The sequence below is a fragment of the Chlamydomonas reinhardtii genome, chromosome 15 (genome assembly GCF_000002595.2).
Source record: "Chlamydomonas reinhardtii strain CC-503 cw92 mt+ chromosome 15, whole genome shotgun sequence".
NCBI lineage: Eukaryota > Viridiplantae > Chlorophyta > Chlorophyceae > Chlamydomonadales > Chlamydomonadaceae > Chlamydomonas > Chlamydomonas reinhardtii.
In genome coordinates, this window is record NC_057018.1 from 340,718 (window position 1) to 357,594 (window position 16,877).

General features: G+C 63.3%; 4 protein-coding genes across 6 annotated transcripts in view; 1 reads left to right on the forward strand and 3 right to left on the reverse strand.

Annotated features, from left to right (window-relative positions):
• Window positions 1-899, forward strand: part of CHLRE_15g635800v5 (uncharacterized protein) — a 12,874-nt gene extending 11,975 nt beyond the window's left edge. Inside the window, exons 25-26 of the mRNA XM_043070522.1 lie at window positions 1-66; window positions 353-899. The exon at window positions 1-66 is cut by the window's left edge and continues 150 nt beyond it. Coding sequence (XP_042916386.1) covers window positions 1-66; window positions 353-607 — 321 coding nt within the window. The 3' untranslated portion in view covers window positions 608-899. The remainder of the gene's footprint in view (window positions 67-352) is intronic.
• A 1,148-nt stretch (window positions 900-2,047) lies between these two features.
• CHLRE_15g635850v5 (uncharacterized protein) lies at window positions 2,048-7,945 on the reverse strand. Of its 2 annotated transcripts, XM_043070523.1 has the most exons (11): window positions 7,809-7,945; window positions 7,695-7,738; window positions 7,458-7,516; window positions 7,250-7,343; window positions 7,037-7,156; window positions 6,773-6,894; window positions 6,263-6,382; window positions 3,672-3,801; window positions 3,555-3,598; window positions 3,172-3,293; window positions 2,048-2,890 (listed from the first exon to the last, which is right to left on the reverse strand). In XM_043070523.1, exons 1-11 carry the CDS (start codon window positions 7,910-7,912, stop codon window positions 2,818-2,820), a joined length of 1,032 nt encoding a protein of 343 aa, XP_042916387.1. In that variant the 5' UTR covers window positions 7,913-7,945; the 3' UTR covers window positions 2,048-2,817. The 2 variants fall into 2 exon arrangements, with proteins under 2 accessions (XP_042916387.1, XP_042916388.1); XM_043070524.1 differs by lacking the exon at window positions 3,555-3,598 and having other exon boundaries at window positions 3,685-3,801.
• Window positions 7,946-8,029: 84 nt separating this feature from the next.
• Window positions 8,030-12,045, reverse strand: CHLRE_15g635900v5 (uncharacterized protein). Its single transcript, XM_043070525.1, has 3 exons — window positions 10,195-12,045; window positions 9,707-9,967; window positions 8,030-9,394 (listed from the first exon to the last, which is right to left on the reverse strand). The coding sequence occupies exons 1-3, from the start codon at window positions 11,923-11,925 to the stop codon at window positions 9,089-9,091; spliced, it is 2,298 nt and encodes a 765-aa protein (XP_042916389.1). The 5' UTR covers window positions 11,926-12,045; the 3' UTR covers window positions 8,030-9,088.
• Window positions 12,046-14,329: 2,284 nt separating this feature from the next.
• Window positions 14,330-16,877, reverse strand: part of CHLRE_15g635950v5 (uncharacterized protein) — a 14,596-nt gene continuing 12,048 nt past the window's right edge. For both annotated transcript variants that reach the window (XM_043070527.1, XM_043070526.1), the window contains exons 17-19: window positions 16,530-16,632; window positions 16,148-16,311; window positions 14,330-15,774 (exon numbers count right to left, since the gene is read on the reverse strand). In XM_043070527.1, coding sequence (XP_042916390.1) covers window positions 15,496-15,774; window positions 16,148-16,311; window positions 16,530-16,632 — 546 coding nt within the window. In that variant the 3' untranslated portion in view covers window positions 14,330-15,495. The remainder of the gene's footprint in view (window positions 15,775-16,147; window positions 16,312-16,529; window positions 16,633-16,877) is intronic.

Genomic DNA, 16,877 nt, shown 5'->3' on the forward strand with positions numbered 1-16,877 from the left:
GAGGAGGAGGGCGACGGCAGTGGCGGCGGCGCGCGTGGCTTCCAGTCCATTGTCATAAGCCTCAAGGTGCGGCGTGGGGGCACGGGTTGGGGCGGGACGAAAGCGGGGCGGGTGGTGCGATCAAGGTCGTGCGGGAATGAGGGAATGGTAGTCCGCAGCGCTGTGTGTGCGGTGGCCGTAGATGTTTGGTTTCGTGCGTTGCGTGCGGGCCTTGGGTGCGGCGTATGGGTTGTGAGCGGGCATGTTGTGCTTCCCGGGTCCCGTAATCACTCAGCAACACACACACACACGCAAACACATACACATCCAAACCCCAAACCCCTGAACCCCCGACCCGACTCCTCACGCACAGGACATCTTCTACGAGAAGGCGGACGCGCTGGTGGGCGTGTGCCGAGACCTAGGGGAGCAGCAGCAGCAGCAGCCGGGGGCGGCAGCAGGGGAGGCAGCAGGGGCGGGGGCGGGGGAGGCAGCAGGGGCGGGGGCGGGGGCGGCAGGGGCGGGCGATGGTATTAGTGCTCACCGCGGGCACCACCTGCAGGCCAGCTGCAGCAAGACGTTCACCTTTGACCTCAGTCGCTTTGAGGAGCCGGAGCCGGACGTGTGAGGAGGAGGAGGGGTTGCAGGGGGTGGGCAGCGCGTGGTGATATGGGGGGGGCGAGTAGCGGGGCGAGGCGGCGGCGTTTGCACGTGGAGGGAAGGGGAGGAGGTGGAAGGGGAGGGGCTGAGGGGACGAAGAGGGGTGAGGAAGGCCGAGAGGCAGTTCTGCCGGAGGCGGATTGCAGCAGCAGCAGTCGCAAGGGAGCAAGAGGCACGGAGGCGACGCCACATTTCGCGACGAGCATTCCGTTTCGTATGTGTTGCATGTGTCACCGGTGTGCGTGTAACGGACAGTTGTGACGTGGGCCTACGGACCTCTGAGTCTCTGACCGGGGCCCGGCAGTCCGGCAGTAGGGTGCCGCAGCCCAACAGCTGCCCCTCCTTCCTTTCCTGTGGGTTGTGGGGTTTCGGACTCCGACCGCCGTCGACATCAATCATCTGATGGGCGCGGCGACTGTGCGTGAACCAGAGCATGCAACTCCTCCCGCACGCAGAGCCGCAGCGGCAAGGCAAGCACAGGCGCCGCTAGGACCCGGGGTTGTCGGCTGCTTAGGGGCAGGTACGGTTCCACGCATGGGCTTCAGCCTCACACACACGTTAAGGCCCTTTTGGGGCTGAGCCCCTTTTCCCGTGACCGGGGAACACTTGTTCGGCGGCGGCCTACTTTGGGAGATGCAGGTACCGTACGGGTCCACGCAAGGACTTTTAGCGCCACACGTCGTCACAAGTGCTGGCGATGCAGCCGCCAGCACCTACCGGCATTGCGCAAATGAAGTAGACATGGGCGACGTGTGGCTGACACACAACGGTGCGGTGATGCCATGGAGACCGAGGAACCTGGTCTGAGGGAAGCCGACCGAGCCCCACGCGCGCTCAGGCACTGGCGAGGGACAAGGCGGTCGCCAACGCGCCTGCAACAGTTAAGCCGTTACTGCGGCGGCGGGCTGCGGCCATACCGTATGGCTAGATTGGCTGCCGTGCGTATGAACCGTACTGTAGCGCTCAGAGTGAGGGTGCTGGTGTTGGTTGCCGAGTGCTTGTGCCGTGCGTGGCTGTGGGTATGGTCGAGAGGAACTGGATGTCTCGAGCTAATCAAATACGCTGGGAGGTTAGGGGAAGCACGTTGATGTGACTGCGGCCCGCTCCGCCACGCCATCCTGCCCCGGCGTTGCAAAGAAACTGTTGGGGTCTGGGAATGCGGTACGCTGCACACTCCGGGACTGTGCTGCCCTGTCCCTGGAGCGCCACCGCCATTTATTTGAGGCGCTGTCGCGATGCTGCTGCCGCTGCTGCACTTCACTCCGCCGGCTGTACCAGAGCGCCCCAGGAGGCCTCGGGTGCACGATGATGCAACACTTCCCACGCACCCCATGGCATCCCCAACCACCCCAACCGCTGTCAACACAACCCGCACGAGGTGGCGGCACGAGGGCGCGACCTGACAAGCCTTGTTCGCAGCTTACACACGCACACACGCGGATACCGGCGGCAGACCCGGCTTCAACTGCGCTGACGCGGCTTGCTGCTTTCACAAACGCGCGAACCATGACTCACCCCCTTTTCGGCACTACCTACGCCATCAGCCTATCTGCGCTACCACACCCGTCAACACGGCGGGCGGCCCTTACTTGCACCTGAGAACCTGGAGCGAGCCCCAAACGGCACCGCCCGCTCGTTGGTCGTTGACAGCTCCCGAAACTAATACACACACAAATGAACACACTTGACACAAATCGGCTCATGTTGCTATGCCAAATGACGACAGGGTGGCAGCAAGCCGGCCGGCCAGCCCACTACCTGCCCCTGCCCGCTCTCCGCATCCCCATCCGGCGGGGGTGAAGGCTGGCGGCGGCGGCGGCTGGCGTGCAGGCCCGCGATGGCGCATCCCACACCCAGTACATGTGCATGTGCAGATATGCCACACGGCCGCGCAAGAGCCCTGCTGCAAACACGCGCACACACGAACGTACGAACGCACGCACGCCTGCCCTTGCCCTCCTTCCGCCAGGCCGCTCGGGCGGCTGATCTCGCCCCTTGCTCGCACGGACACAGGCACAACCCCGGCCCCTTGGCAGCCACCACTGCCGCCGCCGCTGCCACGAATGAAGCACTGGCCGCCGCTGGCCGCCCGCTCCAAACGCTAGCGGCTCCTCTCGCCTGCTGCCCCCGCCTCCACCTCCCGCCTGCCGCCTCCACCTCCACACGTGAGGACCCCCTCTAGGCGTCCATGAGGGCGGAGGCGCCGGCAATGATCTCAATGAGCTCGGTGGTGATGGTGGCCTGGCGCTTGCTGCGAGGGGGAGGGAAGGGAAGGTAGAGGGAGGGAGAAGGGGTGGGTCAGCGATGAAGAGGATGAGGTCAAGGAGACCAGAGTCGGGGCCTGTGGCTTGCTGGTCGGGGGCCGTGGGGCGCGGGCTCCTCGAGTCACAACAAGTCGCAACATTACGAGTCCACTACGTGGCAGCGCAATGCAGACCCGCGCAAGCCATGCCTTGCCATTAAATCGCCGTCGGCTGCCTGTTGTCCCTCCCTCAACCTTCTTAAGTCGTTGTTTGATCACTCGTAACTCACCGGTTGTACTCGAGCGTCAGCTTGCCCAGCATCTCGCCCGCGCTCTTGGTGGAGTTCTCCATGGCCGACATGCGGCTGGCGTGCTCGGAGCAGTTGTTCTCCAGCATGGCGTTGTACAGCGTCTGTTAATTGACGGTTAGGTGGTTGGGGTGGTTGGTTGGGAGGTTGGTTGGGGCGGTTGGTTGGGGAGGAAATGGGTGGGTGAAGGTATCACGGGCCGTTGCTGCCGCTGAACAGCAAGCAGGGCCGCCGTCGGGCTGCTGGCATGACCCTCCATGCCCAAAGCGCCGGTCATCCTACGCCGCTGGCACACTCTCACATACACACACACGCGCGCGCCCCATTCCGCTCCCTTTCTCCTTCCCCCCCCCCGCTCCTCTCACCGCCGCCAGCTGGAACTCGGCCAGATCACACAGCGCCGGCCACCCTACGCCGCTGGCACACTTTCAATACACACACGCGCGCGCGCCCCATTTCCCTCCCTCTCCCCTCCCTCCCACCCGCCCCTCTCACCGCCGCCAGCTGGAACTCGGCCAGGTCGCGCAGCACGTCGCTGCGCTCGTGGCTGGCCTCGATCTCGTAGGCGTCCAGGCGGTTGCCGCTAGGCTCCGTAAGCTGCTTCTCCAGCGTCTGTGTGTGGGATGTGGTGGCGTGGTGGTGTTAGTGGTGGTGTTAGTGGTGGGGTGTTAGTGGTGGTGTTAGTGGTGGGGTGTTAGTGGTGGTGTTAGTGGTGGGGTGTTAGCGGTGGTGTGTGAGTGGTGGTGTGTGAGTGGTGGTGTTAGTGGTGGGGTGTTAGTGCTGGTGTTAGTGGTGGGGTGTGAGTGGTGGTGTTAGTGGTGGGGTGTTAGTGGTGGGGTCATTCAATCATGAGTGGAAAAGGAAGTGGTAGACGTACGGTAGACAACCTAGAGAGGTACCGTAAGCGGAGTGCCTTGGGGGTGGGGTTCACGAAAAAACGACTGGCTGGGCGGCAGGCTGGATCTGGGCCGCGACTGCTGGGCGTGCCGTGCCCATCCAAGAAAGCTGGGCAGCTGTGCACTGAGGGCAGCTGTGCATTGAGGGCAGCTGTGGACCGAGGGCAGCGGTGCGCCGAGGGCAGCTGTGGACTGACGGCCGCTGTGGACTGAGAGCACATGCGATGATGCCGTTACTTGGCATCGTCCAGCTGGCAGTGCGCCAGAGCGCGGCCGCCATATCCGCCCGCTGGCGCCACTGCTGGCACTACTGGAGGGCCCCACCCAACCCGCCCGCCCACCCGCCCGACCCGTTCCAATGTGATTCTGCAGGCGTGGCGGCCGCCACACGCCCGCCATCCGCCCGACCCGTGCACGGCCCATGCACACAGCCTGCCGCAGCCAGGTATGGGAGGGGCCGCAGCGGCAGCAGCAGCGGCAGGAGCACGGCGACCGGCCGCAGTGCGGCGGGCCGCTGCTAGGGGCTGCTGCACCTTGCCTTGACCGTCAACGTGTGTCTGCGCTGCAAGGTTTCGCCTACCACCGCTGATGCCACCGCCCCCTGCCGCCACATAGCATCTGCAGCTGCGTCCTGCTGCTGCTGTTGCGGCGGCGGGCAGCTGCATTCGCTGCGGCGGGGCATCAGCGGCCTCGGCTGCGGCTGCGTCTGCAGGCCGGGTCTCACTGGGGCGGGACCATGCCGCCGCCGGCTGCGTGCGTTAGCAATGGCGCGGCCCCGGCATTGGAGTGAGCGCGGCACTGGAGCGAGCCCGGCATCGCAGGGGCTGCTGTGACGGCAGCCTAGTGAAAGCAGCCGCCGCGGCTGCACCAGCGGCGACGCTGCGTTGCAAGCGGCGGCGGCGGCTGTGACGTGCCGCGCGAGAGCGTGGTGGCGGCAGTCAGTCATGGCTCGAGGCAGTGGCTGCTGCTGCTGCCGCCCCAGCCCCCGCCCCGCATCTCCAGCCGATATCAGCCCAGGCTCCGACCGCTTAGTCCGACACCGCTCAGGCCGCCGCCGGAGCCGCCGCCGCTGCTGAGGCCACCCCCCCCCCCCCCGCCCACTGCCGCTCGGGCTGGCCCCACTGCCGTCGGCTGCTGCGCGGGGGGGGGGGGGGGGCGTCCCCCCAAGGGGGGCATTTGCTCACCCCCCGGCCACAGGGCCCGGGGGAGCACAAGAGGGATTTCCACCAAGCGGCCGCCCAAGAAACGGCGGCCCCCGGGGGGGACCCCCCGTCCCCCCCCATCTCGGTTTTGGGCCCCCCCCTGCATTGGGTGGGGGACCCCCAGGCAAGCGGCCCAGCCAGCTGCCCGCGCGCATGCCGCCCCCACGGTCGCCACCGCCACTGCAGCTGCCTTCTGAAGCCGCCGCTCCGTTGCTGCACCTCACACCTGCCATCGCCACCGCTGCCACCGTTTGTGCTGCTGCTGCTGCTGCTGCTGCTGCTGCTTGGGAGGTCCAGGCCCCGCCCTGACGAGCCAGGCCGGCACCAGCGCGTCGCCCCATGTGCCGCCGCACCGGCAAAGCCCCCGGACCCTGCCAGGGTCGAGGCAGCCCTTTCCTCCCCTATCCCTTTGGTGTTTGGGCTGGTATCTACAACCCCCTCGCCCGCCCACCCGCCGGCTGCGCTTTCGCTCTTCGAGATTGGAGTGAACTACCTCGTGCCCCCCTCGCGCTCGTAGGTCAGCCCAGAGCAGTGGCCCGAGTGTCGCCGACGCCTCCGCGAGCCCGGAGCAGGCGCTGGCTGCATGCCATTTGCAGCAGCAACAGCAACAGCAGCGCCGCACCAGGACTAGCTGCTGCAGCCGCAACGCCGCAGCCGGCTCCAGCTCGCTCCTCCGCGTTCTGCTGCTGTGGATGTTATCACCGCTCGCCACTGCCGCCGTCGCTCCTGTCGCTACTGCTTCTGCCACTGCCGCTGCTGCTGCCTCCACCGCCGGCGGTGGCTTTGGACTCAGGCAACAAAAGGTTATTGCAGCTAACAGCCCAGCTCGCCCCCGTTCCACTGACAGCACATGCCCGCCCCTGCCTGCCTGCCTGTGACTAATTCCAGCTCCCACTCCCAAGCCAATCCGTGCCCCCACAAATGGCATCCCAACCCAAACCCAAATGACATCCCAATCCCAATCCCAATCCTCACCTCGGGCGTGAGGATGGTGGCCAGGGTGGGCTTGAAGCTGATGGCGGAGCGGAACTTGTTGAACAGGATCTTAACCGCCTCGGGGTTGGACTTGAGCAGGTCCTCAGCAATCAGCGAGGCCTGCTCGGATATGTTCACGATTACAGGCACAGGGAATACGCACGTGTGTACTCTGAGCGCGGACTCTTGCGCAGTGTCAGATTGGGTAAGAGAGCCCGGGCGCGCGCGCATGCCGCGATGGGGTGTGCTTGCCTGGTGCAGCGACTTCCCATGGCACCTCAGCTCTGTCGCCCGGCAATGCCCCCGTGTCCATTGCCCCGTGTTCATGGCCATGTGTGTGCAGCAGCGCCAGTCACCCCGCCAGGCATCCGGGCATCCCGCATCCCAGCCCTCTCCGCCCCGCCGAGCGCCAGCGCTTTTGCCCCCCGACTCCCGACTCCCTGCTGCTGCCGTTCCTGTTGCTGCTACCGTTCCTGCTGCTGCTGCTGCTTGCCTCCAAGGCCGACGCACCTGGGCGAAGGTCACGCGGACCTTGTAGGTCTCGCTGAACGTGTGCGTGAACATCTCCCCGTTGGTGCGCATCAGCTGCGAGCGGCCCTTGTCGCCGATGGACACCAGCTTGGTGGTCTCCGCTGCACGCGTATACATACAATACACCGAACGACGTCAATTCCTGGGCACGGTCGCAAAGGCTTTGGCGACGCTGCCAGGCGCCCGAGCCGCACTTGCCCACTCCGCGACGCCCCTCCCCCCCCCCCGGGCAGCCCAACTCACACGTGGTGGGGTCCATCTTCAGCAGGGCACGCGTGTACTTTGCGATGTTGGAGTTCAGGCCACCGCACAGACCACGGTCCGAGGAGACGGCCACGGTGATGTTCTGCTTGCCCTCGATGGCTGCGCGACGAAGGGGCACGATCGTTCCGTGAGCGAATCAAAGACTGCAGCTCCCCTGGCTACCCCACTGCTCCGCCAGGGCATCAACCGCACCTGGGAAGTCACCGAAAAGGCGCACGAACGGGTTCACGATGCCGCGAGACTGCTCCACAGCGACCTGCGCGTTCTTCATCTTGGAAGCGGCAACCTACAAAGCGGCACGATAACACGTGACGACTTAGCGCATGACAACGAATGCATTTCCTGAACTTGTCACGCTTGCGACAGCCCTCGCCCGCGCTCGGGAACCCGCCCGGCTCACCATCTTCATGGCCTTGGTGATCTTCCCGATGTTCTTAATGGCCCTGATGCGCTGCTTAACTGCATGCAGAAAGCCATATCACGACAGAGGAGCAGCCAGTCAGCGGAGACCCCTGCCATTTCGCCGACACCGAGAGAGCACGACTTCGCGTGATAGGCCCCGTGTTGCTGTTCCAGGAGCCTGGCATGCTGCATTCTACATGGTCTACGCCTGGCTGGCTGCTCCGACCCAGCGCACCAGCTTGATTGGAAGCATGGCGCACACCGTCCGTGACGAAGGCACTGCACGTAGTAAGTGAAAAACAGAGCTTAGCAGCAGCTAGGTAACGTAATGCTCAAGCTAGGATCCTACTTGGTCAGGGCTTCTCCGCCAGCGGTCTTGGCCGCGCTGAAGCCCAGCTCCGCTGCACCAGCGAGGCTCTTGCCCAGGAACGAGGCAGCGTTGCGGAGAGCCATTTTTCCTAGCAAAGCATCTACCTATTGAAGCGAAACTAAATAAGCCGCGCGGTCGTGGTGCCCGATGCAATCGACCGTGTGTTTCGGGGCTCATCCCGGCGAACACCCTGTGCGTGTGACCCCCTCCGGACAGAGGCCTCCCGCAGTCCATCCATACCTGGTCATTGCAACACCTGCATGCAATTAATTGCAGCGTCTGTACACCTTCTCCCCGACCAGAAGCAAAACAGGCAGTGGCAGAGATGTTGCAACGTTGCCCCTGCCAATCCTTCAAGACACGTTCGCTCAGTCCTACCTGCCCTGCCGTTGCAAATTGTTTGCCATCTTCTGGGGTCTGGGGATCAGCTGCACCCTGCGGGACTTCGCCAACCTGCCTTAACACTGTCCCATCGCACATTCAGGCCTACCGTATGCTCGCTAGCTCCTGCCCTTGAATGTTTTCACGCGGCCCCTGACACCAATGCAAGCCCTAACCCAGGCCCGCTGCACCCTACGGGACCTCGCCAACCTGCCTAAACCCTGTCCCATCACACACCAATGCAAGCCCTACCCCAGGCCCGCTTATGCAAGCACTAAGCTCCGATGGATGAGCCAGTCAGCTCTTCCGCTCTGCACGAGTGCCACATGCCCACATCCAACTGCCCATGCACCCCCGACAAAACGCAGTAGCAAGGTAAAGGGGTTTCAGTGTCGCACTCATACCACGATGGGCATTGCCTAACTGTCTACCTGTTCTCCTAGCCCTTACCCTAAACACATGCTTAAAACCTGGCGTTTGAAAGGGCTCAACATGCAACAGCACCGCACCATACTATGCTGCACCACACCCACCCGCACCACACCGCCCACACATAACAGCACTGCATTACGCCACATCACACCGTACCGCGCCACGCCGCACCACCGCACAGCCCTGCCCACTTGCCTTCACCAGCACACTCAACAAACTGTGGCCACGAAGCCTCCACATATCCAGAACCCACTCCCAAGCAGTCTCAGGCTAGTCCAGGTTACTTGCCCTATAGGATTTCCACCCGCCAACTCGCTAACATGTTAGACTCCTTGGTCCGAGTTTCAAGACGGGTCGATTGACGCTCTTCTCACCATGTCCTTACACCCATGCATTGTCTCGCCCATGCATGCCTACCCCAGCCCTCACCACACGGCGGCACCCTGCTACCGCCATCCACCCAGCCCCCGGCGCTTCAGCCACAGCCAAGTGATGTGCGGGAACTGCAGGCGCGCAAGTCCGTCCATCTCTGCCCACACGCGGAACGGCATGTCCTCCCCCTCCCCCTCCCCCTCCGGAGTCACTAGCCACTTGAGCAGCGCGGAACCGTGCGTGATGTCGCCGTACTCAATCCCCTCAACCAGCGCATCCGCAATGGGAAGCGGCGGCGCCAGCCGCTGCTGCTCCAACCATGTCAGCGTCGCCAGGTCTCCCTGCCTCCCAATCTCCCGCAGTGTCTCAACACTGATGGCCTGCGCAGCAGGAAAAGCAGCAGGCGGGGCGGCCATGCATGGCAAGTTAAGTGGCCGCCAAACGCAGTGCAATGGTTGATGTGAGATACCCAATGAGTGCTTGATTTGCACCTTCCAGGCGACTACGGCGCAAATTGGAGTTGAGAGACTAACACCATGACTAGCTTTTGGACTACCGTACCACCCAACCACGCTCAGTGGACAGCAATTTCACAGCATGCCACTACCGACCAACTACCGTTAACCACCAACAAAATTAACAACAGGGCTAACACTCACGGCTAACACTACCTGCACAAAACATATGCCCACCTGTGGCATGCAACTTGCTGCGCGCAGCTCCTGAGCGGCCCAGTCCATTGCCGGCACCAAGCCGCCCTCCAGGATGGAGTCAAGCTCCAGCTCGGTCGCCCCACGCGCCTGCAGGGCCTGTAGCAGCCTGACACCGCCACCTTGCGTGGCAGTTGCTGCAAATGCCTGCTTCCAGGCGTCCTGCTCCTCCTCACTGTTCCTGCTGGTAGCCACCTCACACAGCCATGTGGCTGCCTCCCACCTGCCATGGGCGCAGGCGGCCTGCGGGGGATTGCAGCCAACAGCATGCATGGGCAAGCGGCAATTTGTTGTAAATGAGTGGATTGAGAGCTTCATGGGCCAAGTGCAACAAAGCAAAGGATGTTCGTAATGCATGCAGTGCAGCTAAGATCATGCACAAGTTTTGCCTGTACACATGTGAGGCCACCCCATCCCACACATGGGCGCAATGCAACCTTGCATGTATGCCTGCTAGACCTACAACGCACCTGCACATGCTTGGGCCCAAACACCATGCCCCGCTGTTTCAGCTCCTGCAGCACTGCAGTGTTGCCTCCCCTAGCTGCCTCCATAGCCATGCGGTCCATGAATTCAGCCACCTTGCGTGATGCCTTCTTGGCTTTGCCGATTCTGCACTTGCCCAGCAGCCACGCAAGCACCTTCCTGTCAGCACCGGCACCCGCTGCCCCTAGGGCCACCTTTCCCAGTGGGCATTGGCTGATGTGGCGCTTCATCTGGCTCGGGTCACACCAGCACTCCAGCAGCCCAAGAGATCGCAGGTGCCGCAATCGCTTCAGGCTGAAGCAATCAGCATGGCTTTGCAGCCAGCTCCCAGGCTCTTGGTCCGCCTCGCTGCTTAGGTCTGGGATGTTGTAGTCGTCGGGGCTCACACTGGGGCCGACTGTTCGCGCCATGACTCGCTGCCAGCGCGCGAGCAGCCAATCCAGCTTGGCCCGCCAGCAGGGGGTGGTGCTGCGACTGGCTAACCGGATGCAGTCATGCACCACAGCCTCCTCGTCATCGTCAAACCAGGTATCGTAGTCATCGTCACTGTCCTCGTCATCATCAGAGTCCGCACTGCTGTCGGGCTCGTCCTCCTCCTCCTCCTCCTCGTCCTCCTCCTCGTCCTCGTCCTCCTCCTCCCCCTCCACCTCCTCCTCCTCCCGGCCGCCGCCACCAGCAATAGCGCCGCCGCCACTTCCAGCAGCGCTGCCGCCACTGCCGCCACCGCCGCCACCCACCTCGCCACCGCCGCCGCCGCCAGCAACCGCCGCTGCCGCTGCCGCTGCGCCGTGCCGCTGGCCGGGCTCCGGGTACCACCGCTTGAAGTAGCGCACCAAAGTTTCCAGCGGACAGCCCAGGGCAATGTGCACCAGCACGCCGGGCCGCATGTCGCGGACGACCCGCGGGGCGAGCCGGTCCAGCACACCCACGTGCCCCGACGCCGCTGCTGCTCGCGCCATGCGCGCCGGAAGCTTCCGCCATGCACGCAGGTCGTCCGCCCAATCCGCCTTGAAGCGGTCGAGGATGTGGGAATGTCCACCACCGCAGGCGCCAACCGCCGCCGCGCGGCGGCACTTGCGCCGTATCCTGACCGCTGGGCACTCCAACAAGCCGGCGCATAGTGCGGCCTGATACTGGTCATCTTCATCATCATAGCACATGTCCTCCACAAAGCGCAGCGTGTCCTCGACGGCTCGCTGGTTGCCGGATATCGCGGCGGCCTGCAGCGCCGGCGCAAGCGGATCCGCCTTCCACTCCATGTGCTCCGCCCGCATGCCCCGCAGCAGCGTGCCAAGTGCGTCGGCCTGCCCCGCCGCACCCGCGGCCTCCACGGCTGCGGCGGTGACACTGCAGCCGCAGTGCGCCAGGGCCGCGTCCAGGCTAGCGGCGTGGCCCGAGGACGCGGCCAGGCACAGCAGCCGGCGCCGCTGGGGGAGGCCGAGCGAGCGCCAGGGCTCGGGGCAGCCCCAGTGCGCCACAAAGGCCGGGCCCGGCCACGGCTGCTGCGCGCGAGGAACGCCGCGCAGCATCGGATGCCGGTGCGTGTCTGCCAGTTGCAGCGTGTGGAAGTCCATGCGGAGCACAGCCGCGGTGTCGCTGTTGACAAGCGAGAGGCCGGAAACGACATCGTTGGGGTGCAGTCGATGTGCGATGCTGCGTATGAGATCTGGTGTAAGTTTCGACCAGGCGCTCTCAGCAACTATTGGTTCGGTCATGGTTTGTACAAGCGGTGCACGGAAAGAAGAATTGATGTTACTGGCGAAGTATTCGCGCCAAAATGAGGGCCGGGCGGCCGGCAATAATTGCAGTAAGAAAGGCTTGATTATTACTGTTGCCTTAGATGTTATTGTGCTGAAGCATATGTATGCGATGAGACGGCGGGCTGGTCATGATGGCCCCGCACCCGCACCCGCACCCCACGCGCGCCCCCTTGCCCACAGCCGCATTAGACGGGGCGCGCCGCAGGTGAGGGAGACCCCTGCCCAAGTTCCACTCGCGATTCAGGTGTGTGATCCTTTCCTCCATAATGGGCTTCGTCAACCTGCCTATCACCGTGCCCAGCCCTGTCGGCCTGTCCCTGACAGGGCTTGCATCTTCCAGGGGTTGGCCGCCGCCGCTGGCGAGAAGGGCCCTAACCACGTGCTCGCCCACGGCATCCGGGGGCCCCTAAAACGCCTAGTTTGTAGCGTTTTGAGGGGCTCCAATTTCCCCACAACCCCTTCCTCACAACCCTGTCCCCGGTCCCATCGCACCCCCTGCATCACAACCGGAAAGGGGCAGTCGGCGAGATTCAGGGGCCGCATGCCGCCCCACGCGGCGAGAAAGCACCCCCGGAATTGCCCAATCTGTCGTGCCTGAGGGCCTACATACATTGGGGCAAATCTTTGCTGCGCCCGGAAGATGCAAGCCCTAGCCGGGAACCCTGGGCCCAGCCGGCGGCGCTGCTGCCCCATTGCACCCATTCCATGGCTCCTATTTTGTATTTCTCCAAACAATATATATGGCTGTTCTGGCCGTTTCCTCCCGAGGGCTGATGTCTGAGGCGAGACTTTGTTGCCCGGGTTTGGGGCGGGTTTTGTCCAACTTCCTAAAACCCTCAAGAGAAGCCCCCAAACCGCCGTGTGCCCAGACACAAGTTGGCGGCCACCCGGCCGTTTTTGTCCGGAGCTAGACTTTCACCCCGAAAACAAGATACCACCCCTGACCCATTCCCCTGTCCCATCGCCAGCGCTCGTATCTTACGAAGGCAGGGGCAGCGTCAGTGGCCGAATTCCTTAAAATGGCTTCGTTTAGTTGACGAAGCAGGCTGCCGGCGCTTCACCCCCAAACCTTTCCGGGGGCTCCGCCCCCGACCCGCACGGTTCGTGTGCGGCGATGTCGGCGATCTCGGCGGACGCCAATTGCGCGGGATTATAACAGTGAACCCAATGCCCGTGCCCAATGCCCCAGAACATTCTCTGATGTCGACACCGACACGACACGCCCATTCCTCCCCTGTTTCCCGCCGACCCAACCTCACTCTCCCACCGTCAACACCCATAGATACAGCCCTCTGAGTCTTCTTACCATATGCCACGCAGGTTTCGGCCCTGAGTAGCCGCTGGAACCCCCTTGTCCTTCGGCCAAAAGTGGCCGAAATCCCAACAAGGGGTGTCAGCTTTGTACAGCTGGAAAATGGGCTGAGCCCCCGTACGCTTGGGAGCTAATAGGCGTGTAACGCCCCGTTAGAGCCTCCATGCCGCTACGACGCGCAGGCGCATCGGCTAGGGACACTCGGGTTGGGGTCGTGCGGGATTTCCCGCGCCACATGCGTGCCTTGTCACGTTCCCAAACACCCCAAGCATTTCTTTCGCCTCCTGCCATACTCAACACCTCCCCGGCGCCCCACGCTCAAAGGGCTAGGCGCGGGGCGGGGGCGACCTCGGGGCTTCTCGGCATTCTGGCGCGTCGGCAGGCATGGCTCAGCAAGTCGCTCAAAACTTTCGATATACTTCCCCGCTTTGCTTGCCGCCAACATAGTTTGCCTTATAGACTGCATATCGGCGGGCACCGAATGCTTTCCTCGCGACCTCGCGAAAGTCAATTTCCATGGACGCGCGAAGGCACTTCTCGCTCCGCCCGAATTTTCCCCGCCACCTATTTACATGCAATAGGCATTATCAAATACTAATACGTAGCAGTCGCGGTTTGCGCCAGTATGCTATGTTTTGCCGACGCACGCAGCCACGCAGCCACGCAGCCACGCAGCCACGGACACGGGTGTTCCTGGGGGGCTTCGCCCCCCCCCTGGAACGCTTCGCTGGGGGGGCTCAGCCCAAAAATGTCTTCATCTGTTTGCCGAAAGACCCCCCAAGATCCCGTGCGTTTTGGCCGAAAATTCTAGTCAAGATCACAAAAATTTCTTCCGCCAGAGGGCCTTTTGGCAAAATTCGTTCCGAACGAAGGAAGATACCGTACGAGCGCTGCCCATCGCCTCCATGCCGCACTGAGGCGTGACCAGGGCTCCTATCTTTATGTCTCCAGACATTAATTGTCCATTTTGGCCGTTTCCTAGACATTCCTCCCGGGGGCTAATGTCTGGGGCGAGACTTTGTTGGCCCGGGTTTGGGGCGGGTTTTGTCCGAATTCCTATGGAGAAGCCCCCAAACCGCCATGTGCCCAGACAAAAGACGGCGGCCACCCGGCCGTTTTTGTCTGGAGCTAGACATTACCCCCAAAAACAAGATACGACCCCTGGGCGTGACGGCAAATTGTTTGCCGTCTGCTTGGGGTATGGGCGTCAGCTGCACCCTACGGGACCTCGCCAACCTTCCTACACCCTGTCCCATCACACACCCGTTGGTGTACCCTACAGCGTGCTCCGGTGCTTGTGCAGGATACCTCACCGCACGCAGTAATCGGTCCGCTGCGGCGCCACCATGGGTAGCACGGGTGCAATGGGCGGAATTCGCTCAGGGAAATCGCTTGCGTAACACCAAGTCACCGATTCTCCTTCGTTGTCCTCTTTTCGTACGGTACATCACCCATCTCCCCGCCACACACGCCTACGACCACACGTACGTTCACGCACGCACACGCACACGCCACATTTGCGACCCGCCCGGCCCAATATCAGACACCTACGCACGCCAAGCACGCGGTCTTGCACACGCTGAATTCCATGACGGAACATACATTGCCCGCCGCCCCTGTGTTTTGCAACTCAATCACGGCAGTCCCGCCGGTCCTGAAAGCATGTTCACCGTACGACACAACAGGGCGCACTTGGCCACGCGTAGTTTGGATGAATACTGGGGCGGCAATGCAAGCAACGCCCGATCACCGCGCCTTCAAGACATAGGCGAGACCGCTGTGTCGCCACTTTGTAACCACACACACACACACACATCAGATCATGGAGCCGGCGACGCCGTGGCGACGGCGCACAATGTCCACGTCAGGCAATGCTAGGCAGCGGCCGTACGCCCTCCCCCTCTCTTGGCGCGGCTGCCGTACGCCCCCCTGCCATGTACGGTATGCTCCGTACGGAGTTCGTTACCAGGAACGGTGACAGCAACCCTCCTGCCCTGTCCCTGCCCCCGCCCCTGTCAGCAGTCAGCGGCATCGCAGTCCGCTCCAGTCTCAAAGTGGCCTCACAAGTCAACCGCACGCCCCGCAGGTCAATCCGCGACCCGGTCAACATCAAGAAACACCCAATTATCACTTCGTCACCGTGACGCTGTCTTACACAGTATCGTAATGTCCCAATCCAACGCGGGGGGCCCCGCTGCCCTGCTGATCTCCTCCTACTTGATCTCTGGGCCCGCGCCGCCCGCCGCTGCCCCCGTCGTGATCTGGCCCACCATGACCACCGGCCCCGCCCGGCCCCCGCCGGCGGTGCCGCCGCCAGCAGCAGCAGCAGCAGTAGCAGCGCTGCTGCTGACAGCCCCCTCCGTCAGCTGGATCTCTTCTGGACTCGCGCCTTCGCCGTACTTGCTATGGCCGTGTCCGTACTTCGTACTGACGCCGCCGGACAGCAGCCGCGCCTTCTCCTTTGCAATGTCCTCCTCTAGCTTCTTGATGGCCTGGTGAGCAGCGGGGAGGTGTGAGGGCAAGGGGAGGTGGGGGCAGGGGGAGGTGAGGGGAAGGGGAGGTGAGGAATTCAAGAAAGAGGAGAGCACTAGGGTGTGTGTGTAGATACCAGCCCACACTAAACCAAACCCAATAGAGCGAGGAGGAGAGCGTAGAGCACTAGAGCGAGGGCGGGGGTGAGCAGGAAAATGAGGGGAGAAAGTTAGGGCATGTCCCGCTCGTTTGCACAGCTCTGCCCAGCCCGGCTCAGCCCAGCTCGGCTCATCTCATACCAACTACCGTACTTGCACATCAACTCATATCTCATCCCAACTCATCTCATCCCGTCTCATCGCAGCACAGCACAGCCCTCAGCTGATGCCTCACCTTCTGTTTCTCTCCCTCCACAATCTTCTCCTGCACCTCTCTCCAGCGCCGGAAGGAGCGCCAGCCGGCGAACAGCAGGAGCAGCAGCAGCACTCCAAAGGCCACGCCCACGCCAATGGCCACCTTCTCGTCACCCGAAAGGCCGCCATCGCCGTCCGACGTGGCTGTAGGAGGCAGGGTGGAATGGTGTGGGATGGGTGTGGGAATGGGTGCGATGCGCATGTTGTGGCAGGCGGGCGGGCGGGCTGGCAGGCAGGCAGGTCACGCTGGCGTGTGCGAGCCACTACACAATCAGAGCATTGGCATGAAGGACACAATCAAAGCATTGGCGTGAAGGACACAATCAAGGCAGGAAAGGCAGGAAGGCGGGTTGGGCACTCACGAGGAGCGGCAGGCGGCAGCGGCGGTGGCATGGGGGGCGGGGAGGGCGGGGAGGGTGGCGAGGGCGGCGAGGGAGGCGGCATGGTCCGGAGCACGGTTTGGCCCTGTTGGGGTTATGGCGAGGGCGGGGCGCGTGAGTACAGGAGGACACCCGCCCATCCCCTGCCGTGCCGTACCCCTCATACCAAGCCCGTCAGACCTCCCACGCACATCCCCTCACTCATCCAGCCTCCCGCTACCACCCAGGCCCCTTCACCTTTCACCCACCCAGCCCCATCACCGCTCCCCCCTCCACGTTTCTCCTCGAGTTTCCCCCTCCCCTCCCCTCCCCTCCCCTCCCCTCCCCTCC